Source organism: Triticum aestivum, chromosome 4D (assembly GCF_018294505.1).
Source record: "Triticum aestivum cultivar Chinese Spring chromosome 4D, IWGSC CS RefSeq v2.1, whole genome shotgun sequence".
Lineage (NCBI taxonomy): Eukaryota > Viridiplantae > Streptophyta > Magnoliopsida > Poales > Poaceae > Triticum > Triticum aestivum.
Window position 1 is genome coordinate 21,015,020 of NC_057805.1, and position 17,128 is coordinate 21,032,147.

Below are 17,128 nucleotides of genomic sequence, written 5' to 3' on the forward strand. Positions count from 1 at the left end.
AAATTCCTAGATTTCGCTAAGTGCCCGTGGAAAATTCTTAAACTATTCATCTTTTCAACGAAGAAGATTACCAAATTTTCTTTTCCCATGTCAACTTTTCATTGAGCAAACTTATGTTACTTATCGTGGAAAATTTATTTGAACAATGGATGGTAAATTATTTTCATAATCTATGGAAAATTTAGTTCACACATCATGGCAAATATAGTTTTAGTGGATCATGGCAAATTTATTGTAATTTTTTACCATGCCAATCTTGATTTGTGGATCATGGAAATTTCGTTTTGTTTCATAAGCAAAACCATAGTTTTCCCATGGATATCTTTTGTGTTGAGTACAAAAACGACGTAGCACTTGGCAATAGATTTGCCATACTACATGGCAATTTTATTTTTTGGACCATGGCACATTTATCTTACGAACCATCGCAAATTTAGTTCACGTGATGAAAATTTAGTTAAATGGATCATGGAAAATATGTGCATCTTTTACCATGTCATTTTTGAAAAAAAAAATTGAATCATGGCAAATTTTGTTCGTTTTCATAAGCAAAACCATTTGTTTTGCCATGCATATTATGTGTTCAGGACAAAAAAACCACTTCAAATAGTATTTTTTTAGAACATAGACGCCAGGGGCGTCCGGCTTTAAATTAATAAAGCCCTTAACATAGGCAGCATGCACAACCCAACAACCAACAACCACAACCAAACTTAATGTCCAGGGACCCAAACACAGCACAAAAGGAAACAACATAGGAATAAAGTTCAGTACATGGCATATCCAGCCAACATAAGAGCACGCAGGCTCGGAGGAAACATTCCAAAAGGGGCTACCCATCCCTATGTAGCAGCGGAAGAGGGCGACGGGGCTCGAGACTCCGAGTAGACGGTGCAAAGGCGTGCAAGAGCATGACGATGGAGATCAGAGTCCTGTTGTCTTCCCAGCGGGGCCCACTGCTGCAAGAACAAGATGCATTTGTAGATTACGTCAGCGGGGTGAGAGGGGAACACTCCCTCAATAGTAAACTTGTTACGAATATGCCATAAGGCCCACAACATGGCCGCAGCACTTGCCCACATGATACGGCGCGAAGAACCCTGGACCAAGGACAAAGACGACACGAGCTCGGAGCGGCAGCGTGGATCCCAATCCACACCCGCGGCCTCGCGGACCATGCTCCAGGCAAAGCGCGCCAAAGAACACCGGAAGAACGCGTGGTCTGCATCTTCCGGGACACCACACAGAGCACAAGGCCCCGAGGCCGGGCCATTGCGCTTGGCTATATTGATAGAAGTAGGGAGGCGATTTTGGCAAAGTTGCCAGAGGAAAACCTTGATATTGAGAGGAATTCGAGCCTTCCAAAGCCCCGAGGCAGCCAGAGGGACAGGGCCGCGGGTCAGCTCTCTATAAAGGGAATTGACAGTGAACTTGCCAGAGCCCGTAAGTCTCCAGGACACTGAATCCACGGTGTTCGACAAGCACACGTCCGCTATCTTAGCCCGCAGGCGGTCCCAATCCTCCATCTCCGGCCCCGAGAGCTCCCTTCTAAAGTAAATAGGAGGCGGGGAGGAGATTAGAGCCGAAGCAACCAGTTGGTTGGGCTCGACAGCGATTGAGTAAAGTTGGCCAAACTCCGACCAAAGGGGTTGTTGGCCTATCCAAACATCGTGCCAGAAACGCGTGGAGCGACCATTATTAACCGATAACCTCGCGCCCCTGGCGAAGAACGGTTTTAGGGATTGGATGGAATTCCATAAAGGAGACCCATGGGATGCTGCCTCAAAGAAGTTCCCATCAGGGAAGTATTTGGCACGCAGGAGGTCCATCCAGAGGCCGGTCTCGCCCTGAGACAGCTTCCAGATCCACTTGCACATGAGTGCAATGTTCATCAACTTAGAGTTGATGATCCCGAGGCCCCCCTGGGCTTTAGGTCTACATACGGCCTGCCATTTAACCATATGGTATTTACGTTTCGGTCCCGCTCCTTCCCAAAAGAAATGGGCCCGCGGAGTGTTCATTTTGGTGTGGACCCCATCAGCCAGCAAGAATAGTCCCATGGCGAACATAGGCAAGGACGAGAGGCTAGAATTAGTTAAGATAAGTCTAGCCCCTGAAGACATAAATCGACCTCTCCACGGGCAAACACGGCCCACCACCTTAGTGCAGAGAGGCTCCCAATCGGCAATCGAGCATTTCTTCTCTGCGATCGGGAGGCCGAGGTAGGTGAACGGTAGTTTCCCAAGTTTGCAATTGAGCAAATTGGCTACCCGCAGACTTTCGGCCGTGTCCATCCCTATGGACACCACTTCACACTTGTGGAAGTTTATTTTTAGCCCAGACATAAGCTCAAAGCACAGAAGAATGGCCTTAACCGTTGCGATACTGTGCAAGTCCGGCTCGGAAAGGAGGAGTGTGTCATTCGCGTACTGTAGGTGTGACACGCCTCCTGGGATCAGATTGCCGACCACTCCCCTGATGTGGCCAGCAATACGAGCTTTGTCTAGCATAGCGCCCAAGGCGTCCGCCACAAAATTAAAAAGCAACGGCGAGGCCGGGTCCCCCTGACGCAGCCCACGCTTGTTGCGGAAGAAGTTCCCTACTTCTCCATTCACCGCAATCGCCGTTTGGCCCCCCGAGACCAATTGCATCATGCGATGAACCCACACCGATGAAAAGCCTCGGTCCAGGAGGACTTGTCGGAGAAACTCCCAATTCACTCGGTCATACGCCTTCTCAAAATCCAATTTCAAAAGAATGGCTGGCTATCGAGTGCGTTTAAGCGAGTGAGCGATCTCTTGGAGAGCCAACGGCCCCTCCAAAATGTTACGACCACGTATAAAAGCCGACTGGTTCCTACTAATAATACGATGTGCAATCGGAGAGAGGCGTGTTGAACAAGCCTTAGAGGAAATTTTAAACGGGACGTTAATAAGCGCTATGGGTCGAAAAAGTCTAATACAGCCCACACCCTGTACTTTGGGGATCAGAGAGAGAACCCCAAAGTTCAGGCGTGAGATATCTACATTACCACGCATGAACCCATTACACACGTCGAAAATTGGCCCTTTAAGCACTTGCCAAAACCGTTTAAACATCGCCACCGGCCACCCATCTGGACCAGGGGCGGTGTCTGATTTCATCCCAAGAGCCGCCACATCGATCTCCTGGGGAAGGAAGGCCAGCCCCAGGCCCTCATTTTCCTCGTCCGTGACCCGCAACGCAGGATCCCAAACATCTACCCGCAGCCGAGCGCGGGACTCCTCCCTGGAGACCATCAATTGGATGTAGAAATCGTAAATGTGCCGGACGATGTCCTGTTGGCGCAAAAGGAGCCCCTGCTCGGATTGCAGTCGCAGGATGGCGCACTTACGGCGTCGGCCATTAGCGTATGCATGAAAGTACTTAGTGTTCGCATCGCCCTTGAGCGTCCACTTAATGCCACCGCATCTACGCCAGTACTCCTCCTCTACCCTAAGGAGGGACTCGACTTGGGCTTCTAACGCATAGCGCTGAGCCCAGTCTTGCTCCGAGAAACCCTGCGCATCCGCAACCGCATCCATACGAGCCAGGTCCGCGGTCAAACGCGCTCGGAGCAGCTTATCCTCGCGGCCCTGGTTGCCCCCAACCTTTGAGAGCCGCACGCATTCCCGCCCCCGCGGCAATCCAAAACTCCATTGGCCCGCGCGTGTGCCCGATCCGGGCCACGCATGTCTCCCATTTGGAGAGAAAAATTTGCTCAAAATCCGGAGACTCGAGCCACGCGGTTTCAAAGAAAAAGCGAGGGCTACGCTTTAACCTGTCCTCCCCTAAGGAAAGGGTTAAGGGGATGTGATCCAACCCGATCCTCGTTTCAACGTGTAAGGAGCACATGGGGAAAAGCATTTCCCACTCCGCAGACATGAAAACCCGGTCCAGCACGGACCGCACCGGCGTTAGCTGCTTGTTGGTCCACGTGTAGCGTGCTCGCACGCGAGCCACTTCCCTAAGGGCCATAGATGCTATCGCATTATTAAACAAGGACACCCTTTGTCCAGTTAATGATCCCATTGTTCTTATCCGCTCCCGAGCGGATTAAGTTGAAATCGCCACCCATAAGCAGTGGCAGGTTTCGCACACCCAAGGTTGCAACCTTCTCCTGGAGTTCTCCCAAAAACTCTTGCGAGTGCGAGTGGTCGGCCGGGCCATAAACCACAATAACCTCCCACTCGCGAAGGGTCGCGCGGTGGCGCACGTGTGCCGACAAGAAAAATCTACCGGCATCCCACGACACCACCTCGCAGCAAACTTGGTTAATGCCAAGCAGCAGACCCCCCGAGTGTCCCACCGCGGGCACCCATTGACACACAAAACGTTCGAGCGGGTCAATAGCTAGCAGGTCCCGATGGAAAAAATCAGCCTTGATGGTTTCCTGCAAGCCAACTACGTCGATCCCCTCTTCACGGATGAAATCTTTCAACTGGGTCCGCCTCCCAGCGTGGCCGAAGCCTCAAATGTTCTAGAAGATGAAATGAATTATATAATGCGGTTGCGGAGGCGGATACCCCGAGCAGTAACCGCTTTGGCCACACGCCGTGTCTTGACTGGACAACGGGTTGAGGGGGACGGCGCAGCCCCTGCTGCTGTGTCCTCCTGGTCGGGCTGCGCAACGGTCAACAGAGAAGCCCCTGCTTCCTCTACTACTGGCGCAACGCGGGCCGCAGCTGCCTGAGCTAGCGCGGCCTGCGCGATTTCCTTCGAGTGAAGGAGAGATAGAAGTTCGCGAGCTTCACCCACGTTGGACATATCAACACCACTGTCCTCTAACATACCCCCTAAACGCTCATCAGAATAGTCGTCGAAAATCGTAAAACGAGGCAGGGGGTTACCTTCAATTTCCATGTTCTTCTGGGCCACCAGGAGTTGGGTGCGTTGCAGCGCGTGAAGGTTGCCCTTGGCGCCTTTTGAGCGCGAGCTGGCCCTCTCCTGCGGCGCCGGAGTCGCCACCACCGCCTTAGAGTGCTTGGCCGTGGAGATGGGCACCGTCTTGGTCACCTCCGCCCGAAGCGCATCTGCGGAAGGAGGGGGAACGGTCGCCGAAATCCCGCCAGCCGGACCACCAGGAGAGGCCAGCGCCATCACCACCGGCCGGTGCGAGGCAGGCGTGCCCGCACGGACCGATGGAGGGCTCGCCGGCGCCACCGGGGGAGTCTTGCGGCCCGCCATCTTCTTGTGGATCCGCGTCCCGCCGCCACCGAGGCCGTTCGCTGGCATAGGTGAGCGGGCCACGAACGCGCGCACCCCACCCGCCTCCGCAACCACCGGGGAGACGAGCATCGAGCGTCCCTCCGAGTCACAGGAGGCCGAGACGCCCTTGTCGATGTCGAGGCCGAGCGACATGTTGGAGCCATACTGGTTGAAACCCGTTTCGTTGCTGCCCACGACCACTTGATGCTCCTCCTGGTCCTTCGCAGCCCCCCAAGCAGGAGCCGCGGCCTCGGAATCCTTGTCCTTGATACCCAACTTGTCCCAAGTCGCCGTATCGATTGAGTCATCACCCATGCTCGTGTCACGATCCTTATCCTTGCCATCCGATCCCTTGTCCAAGCTAGCAGGGGGAGGGGGAGGGGCGCAGCACCCTGCAGACCGTCCGCCTCGGCCTCCAACCGAATGGTGTAACCCTCACTATTGAACCACAGTTGGACGTACCCACGAAGCTTAGCCGGGGAGCGACATGCGAAACGCATCCGCATCGGCCCGAGCCCCACCAGCGACGCCCTGTCTACCTCCATGGGGCGACCAATCATCACAGTCCCAGCCATGAGGCGATCCACACGACGGTGTTTGGGCGGCACACCCCACAACTTGACCCACACATCCGGCATGATCTCGGCCTTGGGCTCCTCCGGGAGAGATTCCTTGATTTCCGCCATGATGTTGTTGAGGGAGAGGTACAGCTTGCCGCTGCGAGTCGCCATCCGCAACATGGCCTTGTTGGGGAAGACGACCGAGAACATGTTGTCGCCGATCGCTGTCACCTGCCAGTCCCACTCCCCCTCTAAGAGATGGGGGAATTCCGCCTCCAAGATGGGGACCGACAGCATTCCAGGCGCCGCCGAGATGACCGCAGCGTCCGCCACCAGCGGGGCGCGCACCTCCTCGCCCTCCGTCTCCATGAAAGGGAGGCAGAAGAATCCCTCGCCGGGGATGGCGTTGCCCATGATCTGCAGCATCAGAGGCCGCCTCCGCGTGGGGCAGTGCGCCGGCGCATGCCCCTCCTCATCGCACACGACGCAGAGAGGTTTGAAGTGGCACATGTTCTGGTAATGGCCCACCCGGCCACACTTGAAGCATTCCGGCCCGTCGGTCTCCTCCACAGGGATTGGGGCATCGGCCGAACCCTTCGAAGCCGGTGGCCCGGCCACCAGAGCCAGCTGCGCCGACCGCTTGGGGTCCGCCGAGCTCCCCCCTTCTGCTTCTGCTTTTTGGCTAAAGGATCCCCGATCCGTTCGCAGCTCAGAGGAAGCTGGGACTCCTTCCTCTTGAGCTCCTTCTTCTGCTCCAAACCCCGACGCCGGTACTCCTCCTTCTTCTTCTTCTCGCGCTCGCGCTCCTCCTGCTTCTTCCTTTCTTGCTCCGTGAGCCACCATGGAGGCGGCGGCCCCAGCCCCCCTCCTCTATTGGGGACACCAGCATCTTGGATAGCGCCTTCACCCGCCGATCTTGCTCCCGCAGACGCTCAGCCGCAGGGATCGGAGGCGACATGGGGGGCTTCTCCACACGGCGGGATCCCATCCGCACCGCGGTCGCGAACGAGCAGGTGAGAGGGGGAGGGGAGCGGAGCGGAGCAGGCGACGAGCACGATGCCCGAAGCGCCGCACTTGCGAGGGGGATGCGGGAAACCCTAGTGATAGATCTAGGGCACCCTTTGGCAGCCACATCCATTTGTAAAGGGGAGGGGGCAGCCGCTCATCCACCACCGCACTGGGCCCGGGCCTACCCACAGGCGTGCACAAGGCCAACGGGCCAGGGAGGCCAGGCCACTGGAGAGCGCCCATGCGTCCCCACAGACAAAGAAACGGGCGGGTCACCCGCTGGCCCCCCCGGCCCACGCACTGGCAAACTGGGCCATTCCGCTAGGCCCAGCAGAGGGGTAGGCCCGTCCGTCCTCGACTGCGGAACCCTAGCCTGGACCTGCGGCTCCCTGGCAGGGGCAGCCCCGCCGCCGCCGCCGACCCCTGTCGATGCCGGCGAGCTCACCGAGTCCGAAGGCGACACAGCCGGCACCAAATCACGGCGCCCCGTCTCCTGCAGGACGCGCGAGCGGCCCTCTGGGCCCGCATCCACACCCCTTGGCGGCCGCCAGATCTGCGACGCCCGCCATGCCCACCAGGAGCAAAAGCACGCCGGCGACCAGCCACGAAGGAGCCCCCAAGCTCCTCCGCACGGGCGACATAGTCACCCACCGAGCACGCCGCGCGCGGCCTCGGCGAAGCACCACCACTTACCTGGCTACTTACCTGGTTGGCCTCCTCATCGTCGTCGTCGGAGTCGACCCCCGCCAACGCCCAGAACCTGCTGCCGGAGGAGGACGGGCCAGGGGACCGCCCACCGGACGGAGCACACCACCGCGCACGCCCCTCGGCAGACCGAGCTGCCGTCCAGCCGTCCTCCGCCGCCACGGCCCCGCAAGGGACCCCCCCGCCGTCGCCAGCGAAGTCGCCTCCCGAATCGCCTGCCCGTACGAGAGCCGTTGGGTCGCTCTCCATGTTACTTAACATGTGTGGCCATGACATTTTTTCAAATGTGTTTTGCCATGGCAAACTACGTGTTGCATACCTTTGTCATCATATAAATTGGTATGTGCAATGTGACTTTTGTCTACATTTTTTCTTTTCTTTTTTGCATTTATCAATTTCCTATGGAGGGATAAGGCACGGGAGGACGTACAAAAACCGGACCTAGAATGTGCAGGGAGAACATGTGACGGGCGATGAAAAAAATGTTCGAGTAGGTAGGCGGACGACGTACGAAACATAAGAGGAACATGGTCTGTCACCTGTTTTTTTTGTGCGTGTCATCCTTGCGCAGGGGCCATGCTAATCTTCTCTGTATCGTTCCAATTTCATCGGATGTTCCCGAAGGGACGGTCTGTCACCTGTTGACTATAGTACTTACGTGCAACTTTCCATGAAGAAATAACAGTCATCCTGCTCTGACAAAAAAAATACCGGCCCTCCAAAAAGACTATTTTTGAAAGATTTTGAAATGCTTATTTTGTTATTTTTGCCTAGCTATCTAAGGAAATACGATTTCATCACAAAAATTTGCACGTAGGCACAAAACTAAGCGATGTTTGTTGGGGAAAATAGTTTTTTAATTTACTTTATCTTTTCCGATTTTACTGTTCATAGCAAAAGCATTTAATCTCATAATTAGAAGGACACTTTCAAAGCAAAATCAATATCCATTATCCCGAATCGATTTCAATGTTATTTTGAAGATAAAGCCTGACTACTATTCATCCATCCTAAATAATCAGAAAAATGTTATTGAAAAACCATAGTAAGCGATTATCAGGGGAGTTTTTTTGGGGAAACGTTTAAAGCCGGACGACCGGCTGAAACTCGGCCGGTCACGTCCACGCTGGCTACAGGCCCACCCACCACCGCTTAGTTGTCTCCCTTATCCTGCAGGAAGCGCTCCACACCATTCGTTCCTTTTCCTTATCCCCTCGCTCATCTTCTTCCCATGTGGCTCTCCCAAATAAATTCTCGCTGGTGATGACCGCCGTTGATGTCGGGAGCAGCCGTCGTCCACCAGCCCGGTGCTGCTCCGGTGAGTGGCCGCCATCCACCCGCCCCGCGCTGCTCCGGCGGGCATCTGCCCATCCACCACCGCAGCCATGTGGCAACCCAGCTTGCGGCGCGGAGTGGGGTGCTTCAACCAGCGGCGAGCGGGAGTGGCAGCCGTTGGCGACCGAGGATGACCGCAGGCTGCCACCGGGTGCTGCAACCGACAAGCAATTTTGCTGGAACCACGGCAACAAGTGTGGCAGATCCGGTGAGGTTCTTTTTTGCTGGAAGCAGCCCCAAATTTTGCTACCATTGTCTTCTTTTTTTGCTGGAACCAGTCATTTTTTTGCTACCACGGTTGTGTTTTGCTGGAACCAGCGTACCAATTTGCTACCATCATGTTTGATTTTTGCTGGAAACAACCCCAAATTTTGCTACCATGTTTTTGTTTGGTAGAAGTAGGACCAGAGTACCAATTTTGCTACAACCATCTTCGATTTTTGCTGGAACCAATCAAAATTTTTGCTACCATGTCTTTTTGTTTGATGGAACCAGTGTACCAGTTTTTGCTACCACCGTCTCGAGTTTTGCTACTATCAGCATGGTTAATTGGTACATCCTTTTTCACGATGCACTGAGACCCACGACTATGTGTTTTTACTGTAACCATTCTTGTTTTTGCTACTATGGTGTTCAGGATTTATGCTTATGTTGACTGTTTTTGCTACTACCATAGATGAACAAGGGAAGGCCATGGAGTTGATTTGCTGGGACGGTGGACGGCGGTGGCGGCGGAGCTGCAACGGCGGTTGGTGGTAGGGATGCGATTGTGTGCCCCCGTGCTGCAACCACGGGGCGGTTGGGAGTTCCAATGACAACCTCGAACACGGCGGTGACCTCGCGCGCGCGACGACGACGACTTGTTTGCGGCGCGCTGGCACGAGCCACCGACGGCAAGCGCAGGTCACGGGGCGGCCGACGAGCGCATTGTTGTGCGACCGTGCGGGAGGCCGGGAGTGCGGATGAAGACGACCAGATGCGCTGGGTCGCGTTGGGCTCTATCCTCTTTTTTTTTCTGCGAGATGAACGCAAGATCGTACGGTCTGAAAGCGATGTATCGTGTGGTAGGGCAGTGACCAGCCCAAATTTAGGCCGGTGCGCCGGCGCCTATCACTCGCCCTTTTTTATACGCGGAAGATGTTCTTATGTTATTGGCGACAGCGCTCGTGCCATTCCCTTCCCTCATCAGAGAAGCAGGTACTTTCCCGCAAAACAGAAAAGAGAAAATAAAATAGAAGCAGGTAGTATACCAATATTCAAAAAAAGTACTCCCTCCATCCGAAAATACTTGTCATCAAAATGAATAAAAGGGAATGTATCTAGATGTATTTTAGTTTTAGATATATTTTTTTGTCCATTTTGATGACAAGTATTTTGGGACGGAGGGAGTATTCAGTAAGCGACGATCGAGCTCCTGCTGTGCCTCGTTGTGAGGCACCACCGACCGAACAGTCTGGACTGCAAGACCCAACCCGAATATGCAGGCGAAGGGCATTTGGCAACTCGCATGTAGGGCCGCGGGCGTAGCAGGCCCAGTGACAACGCTATAGCCCAACCACCTACACTGTCGATGAGCTGGTGGTGCAAATTCTTCTGCACATGCTGTGTGTTATTGCGTCACAGTACTACTCTTCTTGGACCTGCCCTGATATGTAAACAAAATGCCAACTCAAACCAGCCATAAAAAGAAGAAAAGAAACGTTGTTAGATGATTTGTATATACTCAGCATAGCAATTGGGATCCTCTCCTGTACCCAGTAAGTTCTTTTTTCTTCCCTTTTTTGAGTGGATGGTACCCAGTAAGTTCTTAGTATTACAAAACTATCGTATCGTCCGTACTGTAGAGATATCTAAGATACCCATATCCTCGGGCAAATTGAGATGTGAATTCATATAGGTCGTACACCGGTGTAATTGAGGCATGTTTGGTTACCTGTATTGTTTTTAGGTTGTTTGCATTTGTGACACTCCTGGGTCTAGCTGAGTGAATGCAGGCAACAAAATCATGTTCTGCACATAGTTCGGTAGTATGCATATGGGCTTCGTGCATTAGGGCAGCAACAACCCTCCCCCCACCCGCGAAACCTATATCTCGCTTCTAGCGAGTGATCCTTCCGTCTCGCCTGAAACTTTCTTCTACCTCTGTTGTAACTAGGTCGGTCTGTCTGTTCGCTTTTTTTGAATCGCTCTACTCTACGTTCGACGATCGCTGGATGTAGTCTCGTGTGGTGGACGTACATGTTTGGTCCAGGTTTTTTCTTCCCCTTTTCATTTTCTCTTATGTTTTCCTTTGGTTTAATTTGTTTCTTCATAGGGTTTTTTTTCAGCGTTTTTTTTTCATGATTTTCATTGGGTTTTTTCCCTACGTTTTTCTTTGTTTCTTTCTCGGTTTTCACTGGGTTTTTTTGCCTTTTCTCTTCACTTTTCTTTGCTTCTTTCTTGGTTTCCATTGGGTTTTTCAAAAAAAAAATTCTTCTTTCTTTCTCAGCTTTCTCAGTTTTCAATCTTTTGCATTATTTTTGTAGGTTTTCATTTTATTTTTTGCTTTCTATGTTTTCCTTTTTTATTGGGTTTCTTCATTTTTCTTAGTTTCTTTGTCTATTTTCATTGATTTATTTTTTATTCAACACATGTCAACTTTTGTTAGTACACATTCAACATTTTTCGTATACATCAAAAACATATTCTATATAGACGTTTATCATTTCCATAAATGATTAAGATTTTTTGAAAACTTATATTTGTTATGTCTACTTTTTTACTTACACATTGTGCATTTTTGGTACATATCTAATCAATTTTTAATACACGTTTGATATTTTCTAAATACAAGATTAACATTTTTTAATAATTGGTCTACATACATTTTTCAATACATGGTGAATTTTTTTTCAATGACAACAACTTTTTTTCATACAAAATGTACATTTTTATTATACGTTAGGAACATTTTTATATGCATGTTTAACATTTTTTGAATACAGACTCAACTTTTTAAAACTATAGGTTTTCATGTCTAATTTTATTTAATGTATGTTGTGAGTTTTTATACACCAAGGACAGTTTTTTATACACATTTAACATTTTTTAAATACATGATCAACATTTTTTCATACACATTGTATATTTTTATATTTTACTGTATATATGACAAACATTTTTTCTATACACATTAGCATTTTTTAAATGCTTGATTTTTGTAAATACTTGATTAATATTTTAAATTACATGATCAAGTTTTCCATACACACGTATATTGAGTTCATCCCAAATCCTACGAAGGAGATGAGGTCTTGAATCCAAAATGGATCTTCCCTAGATAGGGGTCTTGATACCCACTAGGGGGTCTTCTCACATGGAGGCCTTTGATCTCCATGGGAGAGGTGCTAGATATGAGCAAAACTCTCTCTAGATCTAAGCTATGACTTAGCTAACCCTAGTTCGTCCAAGTGAAGCGGTATTTATGGTCTAGGGGGGGAGAAAGGGATACATGGGTGAAAACTCGAGGGTCTGCGTGCAGGCAATGTCGTACGTCCGACGATTGTCGTTCGTCCGGTCGCTCGCGGGAGTCCAGACGTCCGGAGGGCGCCGGACTTCCGACGTTTCTTCTCTGGTCATGTGGCACCGGATTTCTGGTCTGCTTCGATCGTCCGGTGGCTGAAGTGTGTCGGACGTCTGGTGCCTTGTCAGTCGTCCGGCCTCTATAGCGTCCATCGGCTGCGGTTCTTCTGGCTGACTTGTTTACATCGGGATGGTCGTCCGGTGGTTGTAGCACGCCGACAGCTCCTTCTCTTGCTTCTCGCGTTCTGTCTCCTCGTCGTCTTGTCCATTGCTTCTATCTGCTCCATGGCCTTCCTCTTGGTTCCTGATCATGCATAGCACATCCATTTTAGGTAGTAGCCATGTCTTACATGTATCAAAGGAAAATCACTAAGGAGTGAGTTCACCTTATGTCCAGTGGCACATGCGCGAGCTCTCGTCATAGGCTCACTCTGTGTCTCGGGTGACGATGGCATATCCCTGGGGATGACCATAGGATGCTCTGCATCATCCCCTCCCCCTCCAGAAAGATATGTCCTCAAATCATAAACTTCATCGCCATGCAAATGGTAGACATGGAGGGACTTGTAGTTGGACGTCGTGTATGTCATGGCTCAATCAAAGTACTCCAAGATGCACTACAAGAAATATGCTAAATTATGACCTTCTCATAACGACCTTGGGTGAAATGGTCATAAATTTATGACCATTTCAAACCAATTGGTTGTAAGCTGCGTGGGAGGGTCCAAACCCTAAAGCATAACGACCATTTTGGTCAAAAGGTCGTAATTTCCTTACATGAAATGGTCATAACCAGACAACATTGGTTTACTTCTCTATTTCTACTCGATTAGACCAATCTAGATGGCCATATCTACTAATTTGTGATGCCTTGAAATGACTGGGCGGCCACCTCAGTAATTTTTCCTATGAGTCATGTCCATGTGTCGACCACCTCAACAGTTTCGTCAATGTGTCAATTTCCGCTTACATGTCTCTGTTGCACTAGATTTAAACCTACCACTGACAGACAAGACCCACACATTGACATGTTCACCAGGCAATCCAACTACACCGCCCAATGACACTCAAATATTTGGTAGGTTTTCACAAGAAACTTATTTTTGACACTCAAAAATGAAAATAGTTTTTTGTGAAAATATATAGGCATATCCCCACCACTCCTCCCGATGTCCACCCCATCCCATGGTCACGGGGTGCGCCCCTTCTCATCTGTAGCTAGGTCTCCCCATTGGCCTCCCGAGCCAGATCCGCCGCCCATTCCTCGTCCCTCCCTCCCTAGCTAGATCCGACGCCAGCCACCAACCTCTCCTCCACCGACGGTGACGTGGTACTCGTGAGCGTGGGGTGCCATGGAGGAGGCCGCGCTGAGCGCCGCCGCCCAGCAGACCATCTTCAGATCCGGCCAAACCGCCTCCACTGATCCTCCAGGTCTCTCTCTTTCCCATCATGCTCTCCGTTTCCCTCTCTTAGTCTCTCTCTCTCTCTACTTGTAGATTCCATCGACCGTGTCGTGCCCCTCCTACCCTTGGAGTCAAAGCGGCAGAAGGATGGGGATGCTTCTGGCGCCTACAATGGTGTTCAAGAAGGAGCACATGGTGGACAAGTACCCCAAGGGCCTCCCGTGGCCGCTAGTGGAAGCACCTCCTCCTGAAAGATCAAGAAGAGGGGTCTAGAGGGGGGCTGATTAGACTCTTAACAAGTAAAAGTAGCAGTTTTAAAATTCTTCAAGTTAAGGTTGAGTTTAGCACATGTTAATGGGCACACAAGACATTTTACACAAGCATAGCATGAGTATGGGCATCGGAAAGAATAAAGCAAGCAAGTGCAAGAATGTAAAGGGGATGGGAGTTGGAATGAGCCAACGCAATGGAGACAGAGGTTTTTGGCGTGGTTCCGATAGGTGGTTGAAGGAAATATGCCCTAGAGGCAATAGTAAAATTGATATTTTATATTTCCTTATTCATGATGAAGGTTTATTATTCATGCTAGAATTGTATTGATCGGAAACTTAAATACATGTGTGAATACATAAACAAATACCGTGTCCCTAGTATGCCTCTACTAGACTCGCTCGTTTATCAAAGATGGTTAAGGTTTCCTAACCATACACATGTGTTGTCATTTGATAACGTGATCACATCATTAGGAGAATGATGTGATGGACAAGACCCACCCGTTAGCTTAGCATAATGACCATTCAGTTTTATTGCTATTGCTTTCTTCATGTTAAATACATATTCCTTCAACTATGAGATTATGCAACTCCCAGATAACGGAGGAATGCCTTATGTGCTATCAAACATCACAACGTAACTGGGTGATTATAAAGATGCTCTACAGGTGTGACGCCCCCGATTTGACCGTACACTAATCATACACGCAAATGTGTACGATCAAGATCAGGGACTCACGGGAAGATATCACAACACAACTCTAAAAGATAAATAAGTCATACAAGCATCATAATACAAGCCAGGGGCCTCGAGGGCTCGAATACAAGTGCTCGATCATAGACGAGTCAGCGGAAGCAATAATATCTGAGTACAGACATAAGTTAAATAAGTTTGCCTTAAGAAGGCTAGCACAAACTGGGATACAGATCGAACGAGGCGCAGGCCTCCTGCCTGGGATCCTCCTAACTACTCCTGGTCGTCGTCAGCGGGCTGCACGTAGTAGTAGGCACCTCCAGTGTCGTAGGAGTCGTCGTCGACGGTGGCGTCTGCCTCCTGGACTCCAGCATCTAGTTGCGACAACCAGGTAGAAAGGAAAGGGGGAAAAGAGGGAGAGAAGCAACCGTGAGTACTCATCCAAAGTACTCGAAAGCAAGGAGATACACTACATATGCATGGGTATATGTGTAAAGGGGCATATCAGTGGGCTGAACTGCAGAATGCCAGAATAAGAGGGGGATAGCTAATCCTGTCGAAGACTACGCTTCTGGCCATCTCCATCTTGCAGCATGTAGAAGAGAGTAGATTGAAGTCCTCCAAGTAGCATCGCATAGCATAATCCTACCCGGCGATCCCCTCCTCGTCGCCCTGTTAGAGAGCGATCACCGGGTTGTATCTGGCACTTGGAAGGTTGTATTTTATTAAGTATCCAGTTCTAGTTGTCATAAGGTCAAGGTACAACTCCGGGTCGTCCTTTTACCGAGGGACACGGCAATTCGAATCGATAAACTTCCCTGCAGGGGTGCACCACATAACCCAACACGCTCGATCCCATTTGGCCGGACACACTTTTCTGGGTCATGCCCGGCCTCGGAAGATCAACATGTCGCAGCCCCACCTAGGCTCAACAGAGAGGTCAACACGCCGGCCTAAATCCTATGCGCGCAGGGGTCTGGGCCCATCGCCCATTGCACATCTGCACGTTGCGAGGGCGGCCGGAAGCAGACCTAGCCTAGTGGCGTTCCAGTCCAATCCAGTGCGCGCCGCTCCGTCGCTGACGTCAAAAAGAGCTTCGACTGATACCACGACGTCGAGTGCCCATAACTGTTCCCGCGTAGCTGGTTAGTGCGTATAGACCAAATGACCAGACTCAGATCAAATACCAAGATCTCGTTAAGCGTGTTATGTCGAAGTAACCGCGGACGCCGTCCAGGGCCAGGCCCACCTCTCACCTAGGCGGTCTCAACCTGCCCTGTCGCTCCGCCACAAAGATCCACTTGCGGGTACTCCTACGAGCCGACCCGACTTTAGTCACCACCTGTGTCATGTATAGAGTATATAAGTATATACCCATGATCACCGCCTAGGTGATCACGGCCCGATAGTATAGCACATCAGACGGACAAGAATGTAGGGCCACTGATGGAAAACTAGCACCCTATACTAAGCATGTAGGATTGTAGGTAAAGGTAACAACAGTAGAAGCAAGGGCAGGCTATGCATCAGTATAGGATTAACGGAAACCAGTAACATGCTACACTACTCTAATGCAAGCAGTATAGAGAAGAATAGGCGATATCTGGTGATCAAGGGGGGGGGCTTGCCTGGTTGCTCTGGCAAGTAGGAGGGGTCGTCAACTCCGTAGTCGAACTGGGCAGCAGCAGTGTCGGTCTCGTAGTCTACCGGAGAGAAGAGGGGGGAAGAAACAGTAAATACAATGCAAACATAAGCATGACGATGCGTGACATGACAATGAGCAGTGCTAGGTGTGTCCTAACGCGGCAGTAGGTGGTACCGACGAAGGGGGGGAACATCCGGGAAAGTATTCCCGATGTTTCGCGTTTTCGGACAGATGGACCGAAGGGGGAAAGTTGCGTGTTCGATAGGTTAGGGAGGTGTGGTGGACGAACGGGCTGCGTATCCGGAATCGTCTCGTCGTTCTGAGCAACTTTCATGTACAAAGTATTTTCATCCCAGCTACGGTTTATTTTATATGAATTTTAAAATATTTAAATTAATTTCTGGAATTTATTTAATTATTTAATATATACATTATCCGAAACAGTGTTGTGATGACATCAGCATGACATCATGCTGACGTCAGCAGTCATCTGACACGTGGGTCCCACATGTCATAAACTGGTTAGGATAATTAGGGTTAACTAATTAATTAACTAATAATTAAACTAATTAATTAAATTAGATTAATCTAAACAGTGTTAATTAACTAAATTAATTTAGTTAATTAATTAATTAAATTTATTATTATTATTATATATATATTTTTTGTCGTTTTGGGGGTGGGGCCCCCTTGTCATTGGCCCAAGGGCCAAACGGGCG

General features: G+C 50.4%; 1 protein-coding gene and 1 non-coding gene across 2 annotated transcripts; one reads left to right on the forward strand and one right to left on the reverse strand.

The window, feature by feature from the left end:
* Window positions 1-8,023: 8,023 nt before the first annotated feature.
* LOC123100976 (U6 spliceosomal RNA) lies at window positions 8,024-8,127 on the reverse strand. Its single transcript, XR_006448579.1, has one exon. It is a non-coding gene; the product is annotated as a U6 spliceosomal RNA (small nuclear RNA).
* Window positions 8,128-8,684: 557 nt separating this feature from the next.
* LOC123095859 (uncharacterized) lies at window positions 8,685-10,162 on the forward strand. Its single transcript, XM_044517430.1, has 2 exons — window positions 8,685-9,042; window positions 9,511-10,162. The coding sequence occupies exons 1-2, from the start codon at window positions 8,763-8,765 to the stop codon at window positions 9,591-9,593; spliced, it is 363 nt and encodes a 120-aa protein (XP_044373365.1). The 5' UTR covers window positions 8,685-8,762; the 3' UTR covers window positions 9,594-10,162.
* Window positions 10,163-17,128: the final 6,966 nt, after the last annotated feature.